The sequence below is a fragment of the Aplidium turbinatum genome, chromosome 4 (assembly GCF_918807975.1).
Source record: "Aplidium turbinatum chromosome 4, kaAplTurb1.1, whole genome shotgun sequence".
Classification (NCBI taxonomy): domain Eukaryota; kingdom Metazoa; phylum Chordata; class Ascidiacea; order Aplousobranchia; family Polyclinidae; genus Aplidium; species Aplidium turbinatum.
Window position 1 is genome coordinate 46,076,589 of NC_137475.1, and position 26,821 is coordinate 46,103,409.

General features: G+C 39.5%; 2 protein-coding genes and 1 non-coding gene across 3 annotated transcripts; 1 reads left to right on the forward strand and 2 right to left on the reverse strand.

Annotated features, from left to right (window-relative positions):
• The first annotated feature begins 1,643 nt into the window (after positions 1 to 1,643).
• On the forward strand, positions 1,644 to 14,855 carry LOC145768739 (synapse-associated protein 1-like). Its single transcript, XM_082580321.1, has 11 exons — positions 1,644 to 1,799; positions 3,900 to 3,960; positions 4,319 to 4,420; positions 5,068 to 5,158; positions 6,612 to 6,679; positions 7,037 to 7,113; positions 7,421 to 7,560; positions 12,191 to 12,388; positions 12,510 to 12,579; positions 12,762 to 12,914; positions 13,828 to 14,855. Exons 1-11 carry the CDS (start codon positions 1,677 to 1,679, stop codon positions 13,915 to 13,917), a joined length of 1,173 nt encoding a protein of 390 aa, XP_082436447.1. The 5' UTR covers positions 1,644 to 1,676; the 3' UTR covers positions 13,918 to 14,855.
• A 4,570-nt stretch (positions 14,856 to 19,425) lies between these two features.
• Positions 19,426 to 25,991, reverse strand: LOC145768695 (prohibitin-2-like). The gene is made up of 10 exons (XM_082580263.1): positions 25,858 to 25,991; positions 24,928 to 25,025; positions 24,359 to 24,429; positions 23,482 to 23,591; positions 21,194 to 21,277; positions 20,855 to 20,984; positions 20,380 to 20,483; positions 19,972 to 20,049; positions 19,752 to 19,828; positions 19,426 to 19,645 (listed from the first exon to the last, which is right to left on the reverse strand). Exons 1-10 carry the CDS (start codon positions 25,951 to 25,953, stop codon positions 19,627 to 19,629), a joined length of 867 nt encoding a protein of 288 aa, XP_082436389.1. The 5' UTR covers positions 25,954 to 25,991; the 3' UTR covers positions 19,426 to 19,626.
• On the reverse strand, positions 23,753 to 24,074 carry LOC145769738 (small nucleolar RNA U85). Its single transcript, XR_014289062.1, has one exon. It is a non-coding gene; the product is annotated as a small nucleolar RNA U85 (small nucleolar RNA).
• Positions 25,992 to 26,821: the final 830 nt, after the last annotated feature.

The window sequence follows — 26,821 nt, forward strand, 5'->3', positions numbered from 1 at the left end:
GAGCATTTATTCTTAAACTGAATAATCATGGCGACCAAAATACACACAACAGGCCAAAAACTGCTAGTGAAAGTAAAGTTAATAATTTGATTAGTAGCCTAATAAATTCATACAAAATATTTATGTGATCACAAATAAATGGACCAGATTTCGACATTTTAAATCCAAAAAGCGTCTGGCAACACCTGTAATAAGAAGAGATTTTATTTTTAGATTAGAATTAGTTCAAGGCTATGAGAAATCTTCAATGGTAGCTCAATACTGGCGGTTTCGAAAATTTGTAGAAGCTTTGATTTGATTTATTGACGCAAGCCCAATTGGCCAGACTGCAGTTTCCCCTTATTATTGAAGTGTTGACTATAAATTATTTCCAGAACAGTCTGCAAACCTACCGTAAATTAGTCAATGGACTAAAGCTGAAGAACCTGGAACTAATCTTTTTTTTTAGGAAGTGGCTACACTTACGGCGCCGTAAATACAGCCGTTCCATGCCTTTTTTTAATCTTTACGTCGCTTTTACTGCGCATGCGCGCTGTTGCTGCGTCTGCGTGCATGCTGCGTATTTTTTTCTTTTTTCACCTCTTTCTAAGCGAAACACATGAAAAAACGTGCATACCCTATATAAGTTCTAAATTCAACTGTTTTTGCCAAGTCAATCTGTGGCGCGTGCGATCTTTGTCTGGCTATCACTCAAAAGGTATGAGTTCGCTACCACCAGTGGTAATTTTTTTTTTTTTTATATATATAGCCTACTAAATTCTACCCCGATGTGACTCAATCGTTAGGCTACGCGTTTTTATGGCCGTATTTAGTTCTGACCATCACAACGAAAAACAGTATATGACAAACATAGCAGAGGTCTAGAAAAAGGTAGAAGCGACAAAATGCGGAGGTTATAGCGTGCATGATACCAAGCCGGACAATCAGTTTGAAATATGGCACGGTTGTAACCATGGCGTCATCGTAACACCTTAACCATTTTTTTTAAATTTAAAACAAAGAGAAAAAAAAGGCTAGTAGGTTTTTTTTTCTTTAACAATTAAAATGAGTAAAAAAAATTCTAAACTTATAAAATTTTTAGGTGTTACGACCGTGCCTTATTTTAAACTGATTGTCCTGCTTTGGTATAATGCACGCTATAACGTTCGCGTTTTGTTGCTTCTACCTTTTTCTATACCTCTGTTATGTTTGTCATTTACTGTTTTTTCGTTGTGATGGTCAGAACTAAAAACAAACTAAACTGAACGGCCACAAAAATGCGTAGCCTAACGATTGAGTGACTTTGAGTTTAAAAAAAAAAACCTTTCGGTGGAATCAAACTCATATCCTTGCGAGTACGAACCAGACAAAGATTGCACGCGCCACTGATTCACTTGGCAAATACAGTTGAATTTAGAACTTATAATATATAATATACGCACTTTTTTCCAACAACAGTGCGCATGCGCAGTAAAAGCGACGTAAAGATTAAAAAAAAGCCATAGAACGGCTGTATTTACAGCGCCGTAAATGCAGCCACTTCCTATTTTTTATACATTGCTGGTACTGTATCGGTACCGCTAGGTACCAATATAATAATAAGTTTTGGTTATAATAAGTTTCTTTTTATTGTGTTCTGCCTGTTTAATAGTGAATAGGCCGGGGATAGTCTTTTCATAGTTCACAAATGAATAATCATGGCATTGTTCAATGCCAGTTCAACAACAAGCATATCTGGTTGGTTTTCCAGTGTATTTCAAGCAAAATCTGATAAAGATGAAAATGAAGAATTGAGCGAAGATAATCATGATATTTCAAACGTATGTTTTAACTTACAAATTTTAGTAGGTTATATATAAGCAAAGTAGATTACTTCACAAATGTTGATACAAACAACCTGTTTTAGCCTGATGCTGCGAGTTTGCTATGGTAGTGGCTGTTTGCACTAGCTTGCAAAATACAGTTTTTTAGCCATGTCATGAATTCATGTCAGTTCATTGTCATGTCTTAGTCATGAATAGCATTGTAGTCAGTGTGTCGTTATCTTATGCTGTTCTATTCTGTGTTCTGAGTTTGCTGTCTGCAACGATCACTGCTATTACTATAACGAATCTATTCTTAATAAATTGCATTAAGAGGTTAGGATTGTTCATGCTTCTAAAAGCGAAACTCAATCTATTGCATAAACAAAGTAGAATTAGCATTATAGTTAAAATTAAGACTAGTAATGCTTTCAATATTTTATTAGGCTATAGGTCTACACTATAATATAGTTTTATTGTCTTTATGATCTTGTGGATGGGCTGCAATGCAGAGTTAGCCTACAGCACTTTGAATATATTTTAAGTCACCTTTATACTACATTTAATGCTTACAAAAATGTATTATTAATTATTATTATTATTAGAGTCATTTTTAGATTGTAGCATTCTTTACATTTAAATGACATTGTTTTTCAAGTGTTGTGTGGGTGTTTTTTGCATTCCTAATTGGCACCCTTGCATTTTACATTCCAACCGTAAGAAGCTGGAAGCTTTCGATGTTATGCCCTTTTAGTTCAGTTGCTGCTTGTAGATGATACTAGTTTTATCCTGATTCAATTGAAGACAGTCGTGTGTTTCCAATTCCTGTTGTGAGTCGATTGAAAGTAGGGATGTGCCGTTTACAAAATTTTTGCCAATTCCGATTCTTTGGTTAAATGATTAAAGCTGCTTTTAGTTGGCGCTCTACAAGTGGTTGCGATTTTGTTACAAGTTGCTGCCTTTGAAATGTCTAAAAGCGTTCACTTTGTCGCCTGCTCTAGACAGCGTGATTTTTTACGGTAGTTCTTCACTTCTTGCGCGCTACAAAGTGGTGATAGACACGCATTTTATTTGTTGCGGATATCAGTTAAAAAAGGAAAATTGCCATCGCTCACAGTGTAAAATCAACGTAGCTTAATGCAGTGTACAAAATATTATCTTGCGCGGTTTGCAGTATTTTTATCGCAGAATTCAAGAAGGTGCCAGAAACAAGAAGAGAAAAAGACTAGAGTGTAAAAGAAAATGAACCCAGCGGTATTGAATATACAAAAACCTTTAAACAAGTAACACACCAGCCTTGCTTTCAAAGTGCATCAATAGGTGAAAAAAGTAAAACACCTTGTGAAGAAATTAGTATTGTTTTCGAACGCAGAGTTGCAGCCAATCTTGTTGCTTAGCAAACACGTGAAAAAAGATTATCGGGTAGCTGGTTTGATTACGTTTGCGCAATCACACGATTGCTTGTTGAACGCATTAAGCGCTACTTTTGATTAGGAAACTTTGATAAAGAATCGGCAATTTTTTTCGATGCCGATTCTCCAAAAATTGCCGATTCCGATTAATCGGCACATCCTTTATTGAAAGCAGTCTGTTGTGCTTGTAGCAATTGAATTACCAGTTGTTGGTATTTCCTTCATTATATATCAGTTTTGCTTATTGTCTGAATGAAAGTTACAATAGTGATGTTCAAAAAAAGTCTCGTACCTTGGTAACCACTTGCCACCGCAGCGTCCAGGGGTGTTGATATGAGGGGATAACTCAGTCTATATAATACAGCACCTACCATAAAATAATAAACAAATTAGGATTGAATGCTTTGAGCAGCTTGAATGAAAACTTATAAATATGATGGTGAGACTCTGGCTGCTGACATGAGCTGAAATCACATTTAATTTTGGTCTTTCCAAGAAAAGTTCTCAAAAGATTTTGCAAATTACATTTCTTCGAATTGGCTTCTTAAAATTGGATTTTCCAAATAACAGCAGACGTGTATTTAAACACTGGTGTATATTTTTAAAACATGGGAATTTTGCCTTGGCTTCCACTTTTAATAACTGTAAGAATGGTAAAAACTGAATAAGACTTTTCACCAGACATTCAAATTTCTGTTTGCTTCAGAATGAATGCATGCAACCAAACAATGAAGCGAGAGGTGAAGAACATAAGGAAGCTGATAGAGGTGAAAACTAGCAACATTTCCATTTTCACAAATAACAATAGATGGTTTATAAATATGCTCTTTGCGTTATTAATGTAGGTAAATAAAATTGAAATGTTCTATGTTGCTCAATTGATAAACACGAGGTTTGTAACTTGAAACATGAAGATCAAGCAGCAGTGGTTTAGCTCTTATCAAGATTGCTCCCCATTCAGTGGCATTTGGTGAGTGATATGGTTTTCCTGGCAACAACAGCGCAGCCTTGATGTCTTAGTGAACAATCCAAAGTTGTTGGTCTTTGAAATCAAGCTTAGATGGGAGAGGGTTTTCAATCTATAGGGCAACCAATACTACAATCAATCAACCTTCACTTGTTTAGAAACTGAATATGACGGAGAATCAATACCGAACCAAAGCAAACAGCTATTGCAAAATGCAAATGGAACGCAAGAAATGATGATCCAAGCTAATTTATTTGGAAGTAAAAGATATCTAAAAGACTAGTAGCTGCATGCCGTCATCAAAGTAAAACAAAGAAATTCTAGAATCTAGAATGATAATTTTGAATATTGTATCTACTATCTAGCTTTTCAACTTCTTTAAAATGAGATTTGAATCTCAAGACTTCAAAATATTACTTTGTTCAACTTTTTCATCAACATTCTTGGTTTTATTTGATGCATGACCAATTGATCATGTCATCTGTGGTAGTTTGTAGGTAATCTATTTCTGCATCACATAGCAGATTGTCTGGTATTGTTTGCTTCCCATAGCAGATTGTCTGGTATTGTTTGCTTTGGAAGTTTATGTGTCTACCAGGTTTCAAAAAGTATATACTAAAGTTCATTCGATTTTTTCTTCTAATGAAGTAACTCCATTCTGTGAAAACAAGACAGCAACTTCTCAAGCACAGGTTGTTTCACACACAGCAAAAATGAATTAACAATACTTTTTTTGTTTAGAAATAGTATGCGAAGCTACACAGTGTTAAGAGGTTACTGATTAATTTATTTTCACTTGGTTTTATATGTCAGCTTGTATCCTTTGTCGCTTCGGGCTGATGTAGCAAACGTTTGAAAGCACAACCCTTCCTTTTCTTGCAATTATAAACTTCATTGTATATGACAGGTTACCTCCATGCAGTGGCAAGCGAGGTGGGAAAGAATGTTTCCAGGAAAGTTTCTGAAGGCGCAGTCACATTGAAGCGGAAAGTTGAGGTGTGGGGGTGAACACTGAACGTTGCTTGAATGTGGCCACTGGGCATTGATCAAAAAATAATTTTGAAACTTTCACTGAGCTGTGACATTAAAGTTATTTGAATTATAAAAGGTTATATTAGTTGTTATATTCTATTTGAATAAGGATTTTCTGGCGGTCCCATCAAGTACGAAACAGTATGCTAAGTGGTGCGATTGTTTCCAACTAACAAGCCTTGCTTTGTATATCTACAGTATAATAGTTCTACTTTAACTTCAGTAAAATGTGCAACACTATTAAATATTTGTACTGTAGGCAACTAGGCATACGAGCCGATTGATGTAATCAGATTTAACGTTTTAAAAATGAATTTAAAAAATAAACGTGAGAATGTTAAATCTAAAATTTACATTACGTGGCTTCATATGCTTATGGTCCAACAAGACAAACTCAATTAAAAAGCTCTATTATTACAAAATTAAAACCTTACAGGCCTCGAAATTCGTTTTTGTTGACGGCGGACAAACGTGTCCGGTCTGAGCAGCTATCTCGGCGGACAAATTAAGTAACACGGCGGACACACCAGTTTTAGCGTCGATCGTCACGCTTAATCACTTTATCTTGATAATTCTTCGCCATTTGAGAACTATAGCTACGGTTGAGAAGTCTTTTTAAAATTTCAGCGAAGTCACTCTGAAAGGCTTTCATCAGACCAACGACGTGCGCTTGAAGAGTCAAAGCGCGCGTAGCTGCTTAATACGCCGCATAACTAATTAACTTCCACCGAACGAGGTCGTGTGGCTTCTTGCGTCACAATGCTCCGCACACGAGTTGAAAAACTTCTACACTAACGCTACTATTTTCTGTTGTGCAAAGTTTTACTAGGCTTTTTTCTTTAGGTTTATTTTTGCGAGTCATATGAGCGAAAGTGAATTTTCCCTGGGCCTTTTCTTTCTTACTGTAATACCAAAACTAAACAAATTTTGCTGCATCTTGCTGTAATAGCCTACTCGAATGATCTAATTTTGTAACCAACCTTGCCTTATCAATATTACTCGGAGATCAAGGCCAGACATTGTGACGTAAGACTTGAACTAAGTTGCGTGTGATTAGTGTAAAAGTATCGGTACTCCCATCGGTTCTTAGCGAATAATTCACCTTTGTTACGCTGATTCAATGTCACCAATCGTTAAAGCAACGTAAAAATCGAAAGTTTTCCTGCTTGAATGGAAGCTAAAGGATACAGTATTAACATTTTCTAGATGCGCGGAAAATTATATATTCGCAACAATTGTTCGTGCTATGCAATGACGATTTCTACCGCTATTTCTCGGCGGACAAATATGACCGATCTAGATGGTACTTCCCGCGGACATCACATGCTATGACGGCGGACATGACCGCCGTGTCCGCCGTGAATTTCGAGGCCTGCCTTATTATTACAAAAGCAAAGCTCCATTATTAAATATTTGTAGACAATATATACTTGATGATTTGAACCGAGAGCAGCAGGAGTTCATTGACAGGAAACAGGAGAAGCTGGGTAGGTGGATGGTGTTTTTTCATGGTTGTTATCTTTCAATGGCAAGCTTACATCTGGCGGGCTCATCGACCATGACTGGCTACAACTGCATCACCCCAAAGTTATGTAGTCGCTTGTATGAGACATTAACTTATGAGAAAGGCGGTGTAGTCTCTGAGCTATTTTCTTTAGTTACCCAGCAGCCTATACAAAGACCCGTTGGGAATGTTTCCAATTTCCATGTTTGTATTGTAACATTTATCCGGATTTTTTTCAAGATTGCTTTATAACACATCATCGTGTTTGTTTTTGATAGAGTTTGTTTATCGTAAACTAGAAGTCTCAGCTCAGTTCCGGGTTGAACCTGTTCCTTTGCAGGAGGAGGAAATCATCCTCCATGGTTCGGTTGCCACGATGAGGAGACCATGAAGCAGAAAATTATTGCCTTGTCATTGGTGAGTGGTCACCCGGATGCAACCTTGGAAGAGGCGATGAAACAATTTATGTGTTTCATCACGTTTCTCGACTTCCGTTTAGATTGTTTTGCCATACCCCATGTTGCGCCGTGTGCGATTGAGACGTTCTAAGAAAGTCAAAGAAGTTACGAATTGTTATTTGGAATGTTTGCGTCAGTTTTATCCTCAAGCAGATCTGGAGTGAGCCTCTTCCAAAATGTTGAAAGGAGATGCCGCTCAGTTTGACAATCTCAAATCTCAATTTTGTTGTTTGTCTTCTGATGAACTCAAGATGATTATCTTCCAGGACACCAGGAATTTTCTCCGGAATCCTCCCGTGGGAGTCCAATTTCAATTCGACTTCGAGCAGATGTCGCCTGTTGCCATGGCGACGCTAAAACAAGATGACAATCTGAGGATGATACGATTTCGTCTCGTCCCCACAAAGTGAGCATCGCCGGGTGTCCTACCGTAAAACAAAGTCGCTGGAATTCCTGAGATTTTAATGAAATTGTCCGCAAGATAGCAGCAGATTGATATTCCCAAGCACCATACGTCATGTGGTGGTCACGTGCCGCCGACCTGTCATCACCGATGCATTGTTACGTTGTAATAACATGACTCGATCGATAGTAATCAGGGTTGAGAAAAACCCGGGTTTTTTTAAAAAAGCCCAACCCGCCCGGGTTTTTTTAAAAAAACCCGGGTTTTTTTGGGTTTTATTGGGTTTTTTTAAAAAAGATGCAAAAAAAGTAGATTCATGCTTATTTCACCTCAAAACTACTTTTTACGAATAAAGTGCCTTTCACTCACAGTACATGCTTGCATAACTCAATAAAATAATGCACTAAGGCTGTTGTTGCTTGAATGTTGCATCATCCATTAATTTCAAGATCAAGTTGGATGTTGCATATCCACTGATTTCTATACCAAGTTGATGCTACCGTGGTAGAAATCACATTATTGCATCATTTGCTTTAGATTTGAAGGCAAGGAGCATTTATGCCATCATGTTTAAATATTTTTTATCATTTATATATACATACTATATATAGTAATGGATGAGCAATTGAGCGATTGCGTGGCCAATGGCCATTTAGGCAAATGCTCTGAAACAGCCAAGCGTTAGAATCCAGAATCTGCGGTCCACGACATTAAGGCGCGAACAAAACGGCGCAAACAAAACGGCGCCAAAGTCAACGTAACCAGCTCAGAACCTTTTCCTCATTTTGTTAACATTTTTTGGTCAATTCCTCTTTGTCATGAGTTGCCAAGGGTGGTGGGGGGGGACTTGTATACCAGCTCCAAAAATCCTTATTCACACATAAACTTTCGTTGTGGTTGCAGAGTATTATCGTTCTATAAATTGAACTTGTTGCGTTGACTTTGGCGCCGTTATGTCTGCGCCGTTTTGTCTGCGCCGTTTTGTTCGCGCCTTAATGTCCTGCTTCGCAGAATCTGTAATTGGTAAATAGCCTCCTAAATTGCATTTCACATCATATATACAGACTACAGTAGAGTAGTACTTTCAGCAGTTTAACTATAAGGCCTTCTTGCATAAATGAGTTTTAGTGTAGTATACACAAAGGGGCATTACTTGATTTCTGTGTACTGTACAATATCCACTGCGTTTTCAGTTTATTCTTGGAAATTTACTTCACAATCACATCCTTAAGTCCTAATTTAAAGTTTGTTTTAAGTGCCTTGTAGTGTTTTTGTTCATTTTTTCAATTTTCTAATAAAAACTGGACAAATATGATGCTTTGGGTTTTTTTATGGGTTTTTTTGGGTTTTTTTAAGTGGGTTTTTTTGAAAAAACCCACCTGGGTTTTTTTGGGTCGGGTAAAATACCGACAACCCTGATAGTAATTAAGACCACACTTTTGTAATAACATGACTCGATCGATAGTAATTAAGACCACACATGACGCGGCGATACAATCATAATGAGGTTTCAACTGCTGCTTCCTGTCCCACTCTGACTATTTAGTTACCAGTGAGACAGTGACTAGATTCAAATAGACTGAATCTTCCATTTTGATTGGTTGATCATCATCATCATCATAATCCATCGTCGGTTTGTTCCCCACTAGTGGGGGTGGCCGATTGTTTCCGCGCAGCAATTGTTTTAATCCCTTTTCTCCATTTCACCCTGTCCCTTGCATCTTCCTCCTTCAGTCCGACTTTTTTAAATTCATCCTTCACTTGTTGTTTCCACGTTCTTCTTGGACGACCGCGTTTCCTCTTCCCATCCACCTTTAGATCTAGTGCCTTTCTAAGAAAACTTCCTTCCTCCCTCCTTATCACATGTCCATACCATCTTACTCCATTTGCCCTTGCCAGTTGGTCTATGGTCTCTCTCATCTCTAGCATATCCAACAATTCTTCAGTCCTTTTTTCCCTTCTCGTTTTCACCCCACACATTGCTCTCACCATTGACCTTTCCGTTCTTCTCAGGATTGCCAGTTCACTCTCTCTCAATATCCATGTCTCGCTACCATATAGCATTGCAGGCCGCACACAGCTCCGATATACTTTCCCTTTCATCCTTAGTGAGAATTTTCTGCCATACAACATTTCCCCACATTCCCTGAACTTTGCCCAGCCCAATCTTGCCCTTGTTGTCACCGCTGCTTCACATCCACCACTTCCATTTATCCGATCACCCAGATAACAGAAGTCTGTCACTGTTTCGATGCCATGGCAGAACTCATCATCATGGCCTTCCACTTCATTCCTTCCTTTACTGCATTTCCCACAAACAAAACACTTCGCCAATCTTGTTGCGGCTCTCTTGACATTAGCACATCTTGCATGTACCCACTTTCCACATTCCTTGCATTGCATTGAATTTCTCATCACTCTCTTGCCACATATTCCACAGGGATCTACTTTGCTCTCAACAACTGTTCCTTCTGCTCCACTCACCATCACTTTTGTTTTTTCAAGATTCACCTTCATACCCTTAGTTTCAAATGCTTCTTTCCATTTCTCAAACTTTCTCTCCAGTCCCTCCATACTATTACTTGTCAAGACCAGGTCGTCTGCATACAAAATTTCACTCAATAAGCCCTCCCTCACTCCTTCAGTTACAACGTCAACCACAATAGCAAATATCAGAGGTGACAAAACTGATCCTTGGTGTACACCAACCTTCACAAAAAACTCGTTTGAATAATTTGATCCAACTCTCACTTTTGTTCTTGCATCCTCATACATAGACATCACAGCTCTCACTATTACCTCCGGTATACCTCTTTTCCTCATTGCCCACTCCATCACTTTCCTTGGTACTCTGTCAAATGCCTTTTCTAAGTCGACGAAACACATATATAGTTTTCTCTGCTTCTCTCGGTATTCCTCCTGCATTCTTCTCAATATAAACAGAGCATCCACTGTACCTTTTCCTGGCATAAATCCAAACTGCATATCATTTAATTTCACCAATGTTCTCAACCTCTTTTCTAGTATTCGCTCCACAATTTTCATTCCATGCTCTAGTAGTTTTACACCTCTATATGCACTGCAACTTCTCACATCCCCTTTTCTCTTGAACAATGGAACAAGAGTACTATGCTTCCACTCCTCCGGCATTCCCTCTCCATCTAATACCCTTTGGCTAAGTTGTAGCATTACTTCAATTCCCAACTCTCCACTTGCTTTTATCATCTCTACGATCACTTCTGATGGACCGGCTGCTTTATGCAGTTTCATTTGCCCCATTGCCTCCACCACTTCATCACGAGTAACCTTTCCCACTGGACCCTCCACCAGATCAACCTCTGTCATATGATCCCATACATTCTCCTTATTCATAACATTTTCCATATGTTCCTTCCACACTTCTCCTCTGCTTTCCGGGCTGAAATGCAACTTCCCATCTCCACTCCTTATACATCTTCCCCCTACAATATCATTCCCATCCTTTTTCATTTGCTTTATGAGTCTGAATACTTTGTTTTGGCTTTCCCCCATTTTATTAAGTTCCTCCTCAGCACCATTCTTCATAGCTCTTGCAACAACCCTCTTTGCCTTCTTTTTCATACTCTTATACTTCTTTTTATTCTCTTCTGACCCATTTTTGCGCCACTGCTTGTATGCATCTCTTTTCTGTGAAATCGCATGCTTCACCTCTTCATCCCACCACCATGTGTCTCCACGACCCCTCCTCACTTTCTTTTTCCCACATACTTCATCACATGCTGCTAGGACACCTTTCTGAAATGAAGCCCACAAGTCCTGCGCACTCATGTTTACCAGCTCTTTTGCTCTTTTCACAAACTTAATTCTCGTTTCTTTTTCCTCCAGTTTCCACACATTTCTCACAAAAACTCGTTCTTTCTTCACAATTTTCTTCACTTTTTTCATATTTAAGTCTCCTACTACTAGTCTATGCTGCAACTCCCACGGAATTACTTTCACATTCTTCAAGTACTTTCTCTGTTCCTGCCCAACCACAATAAAATCAATTTCCGACTCATGTCCTCCTGAGCTGTAAGTCACCTTCCTTTTCTCTTTCTTTTTAAACCATGTGTTGGCAATACAAAGTTTCCTTTCATCACAAAATTCAAGTAGCATTCTTCCTTCCATGTTTCTCTCCCCATAACCATACCCTCCATTTGATCTTTTTGTTAAATTCGTGTTCACTCTCAGACCATCAACCACTGCTAGGTTCACTGGTTATTTATTAAAACTGATGATGCAATGAAGCTGATTCTGCAAGCCTTGATGCGAGCCCTCGTTTCGCTCTCATTGGAGCATTGCGAACAAGTGTGGTGCTTTCACCCATTAAATGCCCGTTCACCTTGCCCAGTGACGATACCATGCGTTGTTGGCATCAGGTACCTTGTGACCGGGTGATGATGGGTACCCCTCGTCTTCGGGAATGGTGGTCTTCGCAGTAAACAGGGAAACCATCACACATGACCATGGAATTAATAAAATTTCGAACCCACCACTTTTTTTCCTTACAGCTCATGATTCTCCTTCCTTGTTAATTCCATGGTCATGTGTCATGGGTGACCTTGTGACCGCCAACTGTACGGTTGTGACTTCACAGTCTTGCATTATCTTGCAGGATCACGGAGGATGCTTTCTGGAGGAACTATTTCTACCGCGTTTCTCTCATCAAACAATCTGCCCAACTCTCCACTCTCTCCGACATGCGGGAGGTCATCTCCCGGAACGCAGGGTCCTCTGAGTCCTCTTGCTCCTCCATAGTCATCGTCGAAAGCCAGTCCGCCGTGACATCCCGCAGCCCCAAGCCATTGTCTAGGTATGACGTAACTATCGACGTTTGTTACATCACAAGCGCGTCCCTGCAGTGAGCTACCCGCCCATTTCGTTAGGAGGTGGTCACGTGGTATCACCTTCTGACTTATATATTTTGCTTTCAGGTCCAACTGTGAGTCGGAAAATTTGCAACATCATGCCCCTGATTTACCCGATGTCATAAAAGCATCTGACGTAAGTCGCCTGCAATCACGTGTTTGTGTAGTGGGTGGGGCCGCTCATGTATCCTGGGCTGATGGGATGGGACTTCTCAATAGAAGGGAGTAACTTCCATCAACCACTCTCCATCCTGGGAATCTGATCATAATCCGCGATTTTTGCGTCACAATCAACTTCCGATTTTTTTCCTTCTGCAGGAGCTCCTTCCAGTGGAATTCGTATCGGATGCTTTTGACTCTTCCTCTTTAAATCCCGATGACTTGGAGAGGGAGATGAAAGAGCTTGGAATGGAGGAGGGATGCGACGATGGGATACCTCAGTGGGAACGAGAATTCCAAGAAGAACTGGAGGTATTCTAAATATTTCATTGGTACCGGTGAATTTCTCCGTAAACCTTTGTGATCAGTTGCTAACATGATAGCAATGTATGACGGAGAACATACATACACGGATCTTGCTACTGTGCGAACAGTAGATATATACACGGATCTTGCTACTGTGCAAACTGGAGGCCGATGAAATTTCAATGTTTAACTAACTCGAAGCTAAATTAACTTTATATCCTTTTGAAATGATAGTTTTGAGAATCCAAATTGCCAAAGTGTGATCACTGCAAAACTCCTAAATTTACGTTAAAAATTACAATATTTTCCTCAATTACCGGTGTTGCCAGACGCTTTTTAGATTTCCAACATAAATGTCAAAATCCGATCTATTGTTTGTTTGGTAACAATAGCACAGAAGTAGCTCAAAATCACACAAAATATTCACGAGGACTCTATGTATTAAATACTTAAACTATCAACTTATATTAGCTACTAACAGATCGGCCTTCAGTCAAATTTGTAGCTGTACGTTGTCATGGCCTGTGTATAAAGGTCGCCATGCTAAAAACAAAGTCACCACCAATATTCTGCGATCTGACAATCTGTTTTTTGAGTTCACCACGTAACATTCTGTTGATCACTTCTACTTCGATAAACAGAAGAAGCATTTTGCATTTGTGCGAGATGCACCTACAGGGGATCATTGACTGATTAAACAAATCGACGGAAAGTATCATGACTTGTGGACTATGTTTTGTCTGACACCATCCGTAATCCGCTGATTGAAAGCGTCAGTAATTGCTTCAAAAATGAACTTTACGCAAAGTGATTAGTTTAATCGGCCGCTTAAAGGAAACATTATTGGTGCATTCTTAAAAGTAACCCAGGCTGCTTAGTGCTCCACATGATGCTAACTGTGATCATTGCTTTTTTGGAGGAGTACGAGATGGCCCATGAGAGTGACACGGATGAGATTTGGGAAAAGGAGATTGAAAAGATGCTCAACACTTCAGACGCTTCATCCTAACCAATAGAAGGTGATCGTCCATTGAAGCAAGCTCTACCGACTTCGATCTCTTATGATGACTCGTTGCCATGGTAACCTCCATCCTGATCCAGTTACTTTCAAAGCTTGATCTATGAACGACAATCTCATCTTCAGCCTCTCAATTCGCGTTGTTACGCATGGCTGCCTGGATGCGCCGGTGACGATTCACAGCCCACAACTTTCGTTCATCAAACAACTGGAGTTTCCCTTTCCACCTAGTCCGTTTCTGCTATGACGTCGCCTCTCAGTGTTATTTTTGATTATTGCGTCACCACACCGACGTAGCAATTTTTTATTGTTTCATCGATGATGATCGTTTTGTCGAAGCAATCTCTTCCGAGTGTTGTTGACCTGGTAGATCACATCCTCCTCATCCATGCTGGTTCGGCATCCTCATTTGAATGGAGAGGACCACCTCCACCTGACGTGGTTTATAAACCTCCTCCTCCTCTCAATCAAAGCTGTCGACCAATCTGTTTGTTTCTACTTTGGCTCAAGTGTTCACTGCTTTCATCTAGCTGCCTTGTCTTCGTCTACCTGCCTTGTCTTCCATTTTATGCGCCCCCCTGTAACTAGCAATCATTTTGTTCAGTGTTATGTGTCCACCATGTTCTTTATTATTAACTAGTGAGTTTTTATTGTCGGCTTTATTAGCAACATCGTGAGTATTGTGTTTCACGGAACGAAAGAACAACTTTTGATAATACCTGGCTTGTAATCATTCTTGTATCACTTATTGAGTTTGTGCTTTTCAGCCCAGAGTGTCGTTATAGGCTGCATAGCCAGACTCATGTAATAATTTTTAATTTAGGTATGTATATTGCATTTTATGTATAATATTGGCACACGTCGAAGACGTTTGAGTTTTAAAATTATTGTTTGGTCTCTTTGTGTAATAAAACATGTTAAACCCGTTAAAGTTATTTTGTTCTGTCTGTCCATGGTTCGGCAAAGCAAACTCTCTACCAAAGTTTTATCAATTACCAACAAAATTTAAAGCAAGAATCAACTCTCTGGCTGAGTGCTAGAAGGCTCGTAATGATGCAGTCAGCAGGTTCATTGGGAAAATTGTCCTTTGTTTAAAGCGTCTACCGGTTAAAACAGTGGTCTCCAACCTGTGGGTCGCCTTAACTTTTCCTGGGGTCGCCACAACTCACCATATTCAATTTGTTACCGTTTCAAGTCATTCCGGAACAAAAGACTGATACTTTTTTGTTCTAGTTCGCAACCTTTGCCTGTGTTTTGGAGTACAGCTTGCTACCTCGTGTCACAAATAAACCATTGTGGTGCAATAATCAAAAACGGAATAGTTGCGACAAGTAGGACAGAGCAAAAGCATTCGCGATGCTAGTTTAGACTAACTTTTTATTATTCAAGGTGACTCCAGAACGAGCGAATAGTTATTTATTAGGGTGGGTCGAAATTTGGACTTTTTCTCCGATTTCATTGCTACAAACTTTTTTTCTTGCGAATAGTCATAAAACGACATTCCTGAAAGTTTGAGCTTGATCGGACATCGTCTTTATTTTTAAAAATCGCGATTTATAAAGGTACCTAAGGCGATTTTTTCGAGGCTTGAAAATGCATTGTTTTAAATAGGAAGTTGTTTTCACGAGATTTGAAAACGTCATAACTTACTTAATTCTTATTGTAAAAAGATGATATATGCGTCAACAGATTCAATACAATTTGGAGAATCCAATTCATTGTGTACTGATTCCGGAAAATGATGACGTCATCAATGACGTTATTAAACAGTAATTTGCAAATAGCGATAAAGCTGATAATCCTACATGCTTCATCTCTAAGCTATTTGATAATGAATTGATGTACTTTCTAAACATAAACATCATGCTGGTACTTGATGACGTCATATAAATTATTAAATTACATTTCAGTATGATGGCTTCTGGAAAATATTGCGTGTTTGTGATAGATAATGGATCGTTATCAATTAGTTATGATTCGCTTGATTTTAAATAACAATATTGCTCTTCAAAGATTTGTTCCACACTGCCTTTCCGGGTGTGCAAAATAGGCATTCTTTTTAACATATTTTAAAGCAATGTCTCGAATTTTATTAGGCAAAAGTGAACAGCACTGCAATGATTCAAGGATATGCTTTGGTCCGTCTTTGTACAATGGTTCACATTTTACAGTATATTAAACCAACATGGGGCATATTGAATGACTATATGCGCAATAATTATTTTCAAGTTTTCTGCAATGTCACTTGGCAATTTGTGATCACTGATGTATAGTTTGTAGCAACGTGAAGCGAAACTCAGCCACCACGAATGATTTAACGGACCAATATTTGTGTACATCAGTTTAAATGAAACATAGCCATTCCTAATGGCATTGGTAATCTCGTACAGACACCTTTGATCAGTCGATAGATCTTTTACTATGTGCTCCGGTAGCAAACGATTTTCTGGTCCCATCTTCACAGGCACAAATAAAGGGTTGACTTCTTCAAATTCAACTCTACTTAGAAGCTTCCCTATTGGCCCTTTAAATGGTGTGTCACCACTGGTAGGTCCATCTAATGTAGCGAAGACGTGTCGAAGGGGTAACTCATTGGCTGCAACCGTGCAACATGCATATAAACCAACTCACACCAACCAACCATACCAACTCACACCAACCAACTCACACGATGACCAAGGCGTTGTTTCAGTCCAGTTATCACACCTGATTTAAATCCAGTGTTTACATTCACGGAATCACACCCAACTACTTTGACACAATGCACCATATGATATTTTTTGATACAGTCCATGAGAGCATTTGTAATATCTTTAGCTGTTCCTGACATTGGACTGACAGCAGTTAAATACTGATTTCCAGGTTTCTGAACAACACTGTAGTATTCTACGCGAACAAAAATCTTGCCACCTGTTCTTGATGCTATCTTAACAGTTTCATCTTAATAATGTAGGTCACGTCATCGATTACGTCATCAAGTACCAGCATGATGTTTATGTTTGGAAAGTACATCAATTCATTAGCATGTAGGATCATAAGTTTTATCGCTATTTGCAAATTACTGTTTAATGACGTCATTGATGACGTCATCATTTTCCGGAGTCAGTACACAATGAATTGGATTCTCCTACTTATATTGAATCTGTTGACGCATAAATCATCTTTTTACAATAAGAATTAAGTTAGTTATGACGTTTTCAAATCTAGTGAAAACAACTTCCTATTAAAAACAATGCATTTTCAAGCCTCGAAAAAATCGCTTCAGGTACCTTTATAAATCGCGATTTTTAGTAATGAAGACGATGTCCGATCAAGCTCAAACTTTCAGGAATGTCGTTTTATGACTATTCGCAAGAAAAAAAGTTTGTAGCAATGAAATCGGAGAAAAAGTCCAAATTTCGACCCACCCTATTATTTATGCAGGTGTAGTGTGCAGACATTTCATCGGCTGTTTACGGTTTGCTTTGCATCCTTTAAATTTACATCGCATGCACGTTTTAAACTTCCTTGGTTTTGCAATTAATCGAACGACAATTCATCGAACAACAATTCATCGAAACGACAGTTCATCGAAACGACTGTTTATCGAAACGACAGTTCATCGAACGACTGTTCATCGAACGACTGTTTATCGAAACGACAGTTTATCGAACGACGAAGCACATAATTATGCAATGGAATACTCAGGTTAGTGGTTAGGTTTTCGATCGTTCGATTAACTGTCGTAGTACCGTTTTTGTGTGTCAAGACTTAGTGATAAATGCAGCTTGTGTTTTAATGGGTGTTTTTTAAATGCTGTTTTCTTCGAGTCATTGTTTGATGTTTTCAATTGCTTATTTACAGTATTTCTTGACAGAATGGCATGAAATCAGGGCCGGATTTAGCTGATGGGGGGCCCGGGGCACTTTTAGATCGGGGGGCCCCCGTGCAAAAAATTTTTTCGCGCCTACGGCGCGAAAAACCACCTCTACGTCTACAGTAGCATCAGTCCAGTAGGCTACTGCACAGCATTTTGCAGAAACTTTAAAAGCCAAAAGGAAAAAAATAACACAAAATCACATTTTTTTTCACATAGGGGGGCCCTTCAAAAGTCGGGGGGGCCGGGGCAACTGCCCCCTCTGCCCCCCCCTAAATCCGGGCCTGCATGAAATACTGCAGGCATAATTGATATATATTGGAGAAATGATATATAAAAAGATTTTTGCTATTTCTGTGTAGTTTGACTTTAAAAAAAATAAATGGAAAAACTCTTGCATTTCTTTGACATTTTTTTTTACAGAAACGTTTTTCATCTATTTAAGAGCCATGTTTTGATTGAAATTTTCATATTCTTTCCAACTATGTATGTAGAGTTTTCTATAAGTTAAGCACATTTTTCGACCAATTTATTAAGAGCGGTGCTGAAATTTTTATTCCATCAGGAGTGTCCCCTTAAAATTTAATTTCACGAAAGTTGTGATCGGAATTGAAACGGCGACTTTCCAAAACTAACAAGAACAAACACTTTTCTTCTGGTGAAGTTGTAGAGCTCAATACGGAGAACAAGAAACAATATTTTCAAAAATAATCGCCAACAATAATTTTTATTGTTTGGTATCAAGCCGGAGTCGGCTTTTTTTAACGGCTCTACAGCGCTGCTTTTTACAGGCCAACCAAACAAAGGAGACGGTTTTGTCTTTTCAAGTGCAGACGCGCTCTATTTCTTCGAAATCTTTCCCTTCATGATAAATTTCCCACTGATAAACGTGACACTATCACTAAATCGTAAGTGGGATTACGTCCGGAAGTGAAGAGCTGGTCTTATGATTGAACGAACAAGATGCTCTGGAGAAGGAACGCAAGGCTCTTGAGCCATAGATGGCGGCATCTTGCCAGCAGATAAGTCTAAAGTTCAAACACGAAAGTTTTATCTCAACGTTTTATCAGAGCGGAAACTACGCTTAGAATGCACCAAATTAAATTTTCCAGGACCTTAATTTTCCACTGCATTAGGCTACTTGCCATCAGCGAAGACGTGACACAACTCACCAGCAGCCACTGCATGTTAGTTGCAGTGGCTACCAGGAATAACTTATCAATGCTTTGTCAGTCCGAGGATAAAGATTCAAAAACCAAACCTGTGTTAAAGCAAGGAATCAAGAGAAAGTATCGATATACCGAAGACGAATCCTACTTTTTAAAAATTGAGAAAAAGTTTCTTCTGGTTTCGCATTTGATTTCAAATAGTCCTAGTCACTGCTATGGTCCTAAAGCCAAGCAATTTGTCTATTTTTTGCACTGATTCAACCATTTGCAATTGATTCGATGTGAAAAGGATTGCTTGCACTCCTGCGAGTGTGCCCACCAGTTGGTCCTCGATGCAAACGAAGTATCGACCACGATATGTTTCTATTGAGTGAAGTTCTGAAGGCGGGCAGGCCGATGAGGAGCATTCTTGAACGACACCGCAGGATGGCAGCGGAAGCTTATCCAGCAAATAAGACAACCAAGAAACACTGCTCCAGAAATAGTATCATTATTATTATTCAAAATCGGCGATAAAGCTAGTAACAAAACAATGTGTTCCGCATCACTGCACGCCGTCACGGTCGCCCAGGCATGATGGGATGACGTGTGATTGACACCGGAACCTTGCACACAAATAATGATGCGTCACCACAAGCATTGTTGGGTGACAAAGAGATCTCGTGCTCGATGGCTTCACTTCTTCTTCGATAAACTGAAAGCAGAAGAATGAGTTAGCGGGGGGGATCAACAGAAAGGACGTCTTTGATCAAACAACAACAAAAACTAAGATTGGGATCAGATTATGTGGAAAAGCTCACTTTTGGTATTTCTCCTCCCCGATGTTAAGCATCAAGCTGCTGGCATCCAAATAGACGTTGTTCTGGGCTTGCGCGATCTGAAATGAACACAAGTTGGCTCAGTGGTTAAGCATCCGACTTTGTACGCGGAGAAACGTCATCAAACGGTGCTGGTTCAATTCGAAACCTTTCCGCCATCCTACCACAGGACGCCTACCCCACACAAACAAGAACCACTTACCGTCTTAGCGATGTTCTGCGCGGCTCGTATCCTCCGAAGCTTCAGGAATCCGGGATTGGTGCTGATGGCCTGTCCCACGTTTGATCGGGTTAAGGAAATAACAAACATCATAAAGCGATCTAACATTGTTGGGTGCAAATATGGCAGTAGCATGGCTTCTTAGAGCTTACCGTATTAAAGGCATGAAGGCCCACATATCTGGTAAAAGTTACGCTATTTTGTGCACAATAACACAATAAATGGCTTCGTTTACCACAGAACTAGATGACAATCAACATATTACAGAAGTTGCAAGTGCACTGGCAACATTAAACCTGGCCCGGGATTCGAACCCCGGACCAGCGATATAACGACACTGCCTCCAAACCATGAAACATGACAATGTCACTGCAACGATGACAAGGATATGGTTTTCGCGATCTGCGCTTCTCCTTCCGCCTGGACAATTTTCTGTTGGCGATCCTGTTTCGCGCGCTCCACGATGTACTGGGCTCTCTGGGCGTCCTGCTGGGCTGAAGACACAAGTTTTGAAACATTCATCAACAACTGACAACGTTAGCAACATAATTCTTATGGGGCCTAACGACTGACACACATTTGGGTGAACAAAAAGAAGCTCGGGTTTTGTTGACGTCATCGTCACAATGAACACGCGGTAGGAGTAAAACAGTCGTCGTGGAGAATGGGCGTCGTCTCTAGCATCCAGACAGCATCGTCCCAGGAGGATCGCTCCTTGAATCATCATCGATTGGCAAAACTGTTTCATTGTTTGGGAAAGCAGTTGGCCATCCGCCACTGTAAAAATGACGGATTTTGCTGTCCGGGTCTGAACCTTAGGATAAGAATTAATTGCTACTACACACGAATACCACCTTCCACCCACCAACTTGCTTAGCTTCAATGGCGTGTGTGTACTCCCTGCTGAACGACAGGTCAGTGATGGCCACGTCATCCAGGACCAGGTGGAAGTCCTTGCATCGTTCGGTGAGTTGTTGCTTTATGAGGAGGGATACCTGGGCGGAGGTCAAACAAACATCAATGGCCATCAACTTGAACAACGCAGACCCAACAGACGGATTATGAAAGTTTTAGTCATGTAAAATGCCAAAATATATTTGCTTGTTTTACAAAGTGTTCTGCTACTTGAAATCTAGAACGTATTTACATCGAACTTTCACCTTAAAATAATGTCTAGATCTGTCATTGACAACACGTCACATACCTGAGCGCGCTGCGTGATGAGTTGTGACGCATTGAACTTGGCGACTACGCTCTTGAGGACTTCGTTGACGATGGAGGGGAGAACCTGGAGAAGACAATATCAAGGTGGTTGCAAGTCAAACGGAAGTATGAGTCATTTCATGAGCGATGTTTCACATCAACGACTATTGTAAAAAAGAAGGGGTGTACCTACAGACATAGGCGCCGGGTTTTGAAAATCGCCGGGGGGGCAAACTTTCTAGCCGACTGATTGCTTACATACAAAATGCTGATGTTTGTTTGCGTCTATATGCCATTGTATATTGCCAAGCTTTATAGTGTAGGCTCAGGCCTCGAAATTCACGGCGGACATCGGACATGTCCTCCGTCACAGCATGTGATGTCCGCGGGAAGTACCATCTAGATCGGTCATATTTGTCCGCCGAGAAATAACACAGGAACTAGCGATGCAAATCGTCATTGCATAGCACAAACAATTGTTGCGATAATAAAATTTCCAGCGCATTCTAGAAAATGTGAATGCTGTATCCCTTAGCTAAAACCTCAATTGCTAAGGTAACAGGGATCAGTTGTCAGTAGATGTTACAGAAAATATATTTCGCACTTATTCAGTGCATCGTCAGTTCTGGTTCAGAACTGACGATGCACTGAATAAGTGCGAAATATATTTTCTGTAACATCTACTGACAACTGATCCCTGTTACCTTAGCAATTGAGGTTTTAGCTTTCTAGATATGGAACAGGGATCGTTTCAGAATAAGACTAGGTCAGAAAGCGAGGCAGACTCCGACGAAGCTCAGCATCAGCCAAGAGCAGTTAGCTACTGTATCCCTTAGCTTCTATTCAAGGAGGAAAACTTTCGATTTTTACATTGCTTCAACGATTGATGACATTGAATCAACGTAACAAAGGTGAATTCTTGGCTAAGAATCGATAAGAGTACAGGTACTTTTACAGTACACTAATCACTCGCAATTTAGTTCAACTTTTACGTCACAATGTCTGGCTTTGATCTCCGAGTAATAATGATACGGCAAGGTTGGTTACAAAATTAGATTATACGAGTACGCTATTACAGCAAGATGCAGCAAAATTTGTTAAGTTTTAGTATTACAGTAAGAAACAAAAGACCCAAGAAAAATTCACTTTCGCTCACATGACACGCAAAAATAAACTTAAAGAAAAAAGCCTGTCAAACTTTGCACAGCAGAAAATAGTAGCGTTAGTGTAGAAATTTTCTGACTCCTGCCCAGAGCATTGCGACGCAATAAGCCACACGACCTCGTTCGGTGGAAGTTAATCAGTTATGCGACGTATTGACCAGCTACACGGCGCTTTGACTCTTCAAGCGCAAGTCGTTGGTCTGATGAAAGCCTTCTAACACCGTAGTTATACTTCTGAAATGGCGAAGAATTATTATCAAGATAAAGTGATTAAGCATGACGATCGACGGCTAAAACTGGTGTGTTAGCCGTGATACTTAATTTGTCCGCCGAGATAGCTGCTCAGACCGGACACGTTTGTCCGCCGTCAACAAAAACGAATTTCGAGGCCTGCAGGCTACTTCCATTTATATGCTAGTTACTTTGAACTTTAGCTCTTAATACGCGTAGATACTAAACTGAGCAAACCGCACCTCGTTATTGACACTCCCAAGAAAAAACAAAGCAGAAGAAATCAAGAAAAACGTTTTTCAATCATTGTTACTATGCTTCAGCGGCACCATGATGGCGTTTATCAGCTACCGTACTTCTTTTTCTTTTGTTAGCCTATCTTCGGAGCAGCGCTCTTGTTGCAACAAGTAGATCTTTTAATTGAGATCGATCCGCAACGAAGGTCAGACTAACGCAAATCTGAACTTAGAAACATTTGATTTAAGATTTTTTTTTTAATATTTTGCGGGGGGGCAGCCACCCCGAGCTAAAATCACGGGGGGGCGCCGCCACTCCGGAGTCGGCGTCTATGCCTACAGACATCTGTGGGATTGGCCCATGATGCAAGAGATGGACCCACAAAGAATACAAACTAACAGACTTAAATAGCAAGTAAATATAAAAAAAGACTTGGCGGCTGAACGTGTCGCAACCGTTTTAACATCAAAATCGAAACTGCTAAACTTTCCAGCGCATTGATTGGTCGACCCAATCACAATCACAATCACAATCCTAACCCAATCACAAGCTTTAAAATTTCACTCGACTGATGTGAATCGTAAGTTCGAACAGGTTGACCTGCAACCAACAATGTCTGTCAAAGTATTTCTTATCTACAAGCAAAACAGTTTGTCACCTTTTCGTCATAGTCAACACCGATCATTTGCGTTATCGTAGGAAGCATTGCGGCCTCAGGTCTAGTCAGGACACGGAGATTGATGTTTACCATCTGTAGATCCTTGCTACCTGCATCGTGGCAACAACAGAGGTTTGAGGACCGAGAAATTAAACATTACACATTTAATCTTCATAGTGATGATACATAAACCAACAAACATAAAGACCAATCACGTTACAGAAATGTGTTCAATACAGTTACTGTCTTCACATATTACTGGTACGACCGATGCCATCAGATTACTAAAGACGTAAAACATCTTCTCTGAAGTGTATGAGCGATTGGGGCAACTATAAAGATAAAGAACGAGAAGCAGGAAGAGATCACAGAGGTCATGTTGCTTCTTAACCAATCAAAAATAGGAACTTTCATATTTTTGGAGTCTTACAAAGAAGTGTTTCTGTTGGCCTGACTTTACAATGCATGACCAAATAAGGCAAGGACTTATGAAAGTCGCTAGAGCTGAGTCATGCACCAAGAATACAGGCCAATACGTTGCCCCAATCAAACATCATCAGAGCTCTTATTCGCCTTGTCAATCATCAACTGGCAACAAAACATAAAATGAAGTGAACAGTTAAAAGGTTAGCTCATGTAAACCCAGTTATCAATTCTACTCGTATTCTTAGCAAATGATAGAGTTGATAATCATTATGGCACAGATCCTCAAATAAAGTGAAAATTTGTACTTTTTTAAGCTCAACATATCACTCAAATAGTGCAGTGTTGTCATTGCTTATTGCTTCTAAAATTGTGTGCCCATGGCATAAGGATAAGTGTGGAGCAAACAGCTCATAGACCCAATTGAAAAATTGACAATAATTCTGTTCACAACCTGTGGGAGACCCCACCCTTGTGGGGCGTGATCGTATATTGTAGATGATTGGATAGTGGAACCAGGGAATTCTAGAAATAAATCATATAATCGTCAGCGTAATTCTTTAAACAAACTTATACGTTCCAAGCAGACATAGAGGTTTAATGAGCTCAGTCTACCTGTATAGTTTACTTCTTCCTGTGTTCGAATCACATTGGCAATTGGCATACAGTTTTTAAAAAAATTACTGATTGATCGAAACACGTCTAAGACAATAATCTGTACAGCAAGTATCCACAGACTTTAAGGTTTAATTTTGCTGAGTTTTAGGAAGAAATATTTCAGTAGCTATATCTTATACACTGCTTGCAGTTGTAAATTGTAAACATATTGTACTTTTAATTTTATTGTTTTCCCTACACATGTAGCTACCAGTAATCACCTACATGTTTGAATGATTCCGTAACTATAAACTTGAAACTAAGATACACAATTACACATGCAATGATAGAATGGCAATTTTAACATGGCTTACAAATAAAATCATTTATATCAAACCAGCGCAACAAATTATTTATCAGACGCACCTGAAGTGCAAACCTTCTGCATACACCTCCTTCTTCACTCCTCCAATCCTGCTGAACATAACTGCTCGATGGCCTCCCTCAACTGTGTATAAGGATTGCTATAATGCAACACAGAAGATTTTTAAATACTTCAATGCATGATTTGAAACAAAAGGTAACTTGTGGTTATTGTTTCATATGACGCTAACATATTACAAGTCCAAGCAGTTTTTATTAAGCCAATTCATGAGCAGGGTTGAAAAAATCATGTTAACATCAAAAATTATTATATATGTCAAAAATTTTATGCTAAACAGATTCCATTGATTTAAACCAGACTTTTTCAGATAAACAAATGTTTATTGTCTATTTAAGGGGGTGGAGAGGATTTAGTGACAAGTTTATTTTAACATTAATTATTTCGACTATATACAATATTATTAATTGCGTCATTTTCCACTTAATTATTGGAATTGAGGTCAGAACTCATCTCATCGGACTTTCCCTTGGAACTCATCAAATATTTTTCACAGCCTTGAAGCTTATTTGGAATACACTTTAATATTCCGACTTTCCGGGGACAAATGCTTTTAGCTGTAATTACGGATTTTTTTTACTTTGGCTGCCACACACAAGAAGATTGCTGCCAGACAAAACCTGGATTGTCAGAAACACAAGGGTATGGACACCTGCATTAAGTTGATGACATTTGCATCATCATCATGTGAAAATAAAATATTTATATCTCAATAACTCTGATAAATCTGGTGACAAAGCAGCATTACTAAAACATTATGCACAAATCCACGACTATCTGAACAACCTGGAGATGTTATTGCTGCAGCAAAATCGATTCTTAATAAATTACACTAAGAGGTTAGATTGTTGTGCGAATGCCAGCATTTGATGAAAACAAAATAGCAGTACCATCTTGATAAAATTTCAACGTACATTAACTCCATAAATTAAAGCACCAATTCCCAGCAGAGCGGAACCGCCACCACCAGCCATCTTTGCAAATCGGTTCATTCCTTCCTTCATCGCCATGACAACAGGAAAATATTTAAATTCAAACTATTATATCTAACCAAAATAAAATAATATGAATGTAAGCCTTAATGCAGCCGGCGGCCATGGGCGCTTAGAAGTGCTTGAATGACCGCCGGTGCTGCTGCCAGTTTCTTCTAACTAATTATTTAATTTTGCAATAGAATGATCGTGGATTAACTGTCGAAAATATCTAGTATCAAAGAGTGACGCAGAATTAGGTCAGCACATAACCAACAACAGCGTTATAATCACCACTGTTGTATTGTGCGGGAACATTTGCTATTGTATGTCAAATATCCAGCTGCGATCACCAGAGCGATAAGTATTGTTTGTAATTCCTTATTTTAACAAAGTGTTAATCCGAAGTGCTAATTTACATGGGCTGGCAATATTGTCGTGTTTATGTAGATTTAATGTTGTCGGATATTGAATTGCTGTTAAAAAGGAGAACTACTCAGACAACAAAATTTGTCATTTTTACCCTAAATTAACGACTGCAAACGTAGAATCAATGTAAAAATGACAGATTTTGTTGTCTGGGTAGTTTAGTTCACATCCGAGGGGAAAACAGTGTCTTCAGAGCTGAGAAATGTTTCCGCTGTAGGTTAGCGACTTCACACTCTAAATCAGTGGTTCTCAACGGGGGCGGTACCGCCCCCCAGGGGGCGTTTTGATTTTGCAGGGGGCGTTATGATTACTTTGGATTAAAGGGGGCGTTTTGATTACTAGGGGGCATTCTGGTTTTACCCATCTACCGTCCAGCGTAACGATTTCGTCAAAGAGCTCGTATCTTCGTAGTAGCATTTCCTACCTCATACCTGGTGGAAAAGGGATTCAGCTGTGTTGTTCTGCTACATAAAAAAAA

Bases quoted from the DNA above. Each gene is read 5' to 3' on its own strand.
- LOC145768695 (XM_082580263.1), bottom strand. From the start codon at position 25,953: ATGGCGATGAAGGAAGGAATGAACCGATTTGCAAAGATGGCTGGTGGT. The intron at 24,430-24,927 runs GTGCGTCTGATA...ATTTATTTCTAG, and splicing joins GCAGAAGGTTTGCACTTCAG to AATTCCCTGGTTCCACTATC. The intron at 23,592-24,358 runs GTTGTGAACAGA...GCCACGATGCAG, and splicing joins AAGGGTGGGGTCTCCCACAG to GTAGCAAGGATCTACAGATG.
- LOC145768739 (XM_082580321.1), top strand. From the start codon at position 1,677: ATGGCATTGTTCAATGCCAGTTCAACAACAAGCATATCTGGTTGGTTT. The intron at 1,800-3,899 runs GTATGTTTTAAC...TGTTTGCTTCAG, and splicing joins ATAATCATGATATTTCAAAC to AATGAATGCATGCAACCAAA. The intron at 7,114-7,420 runs GTGAGTGGTCAC...ATTATCTTCCAG, and splicing joins AAATTATTGCCTTGTCATTG to GACACCAGGAATTTTCTCCG.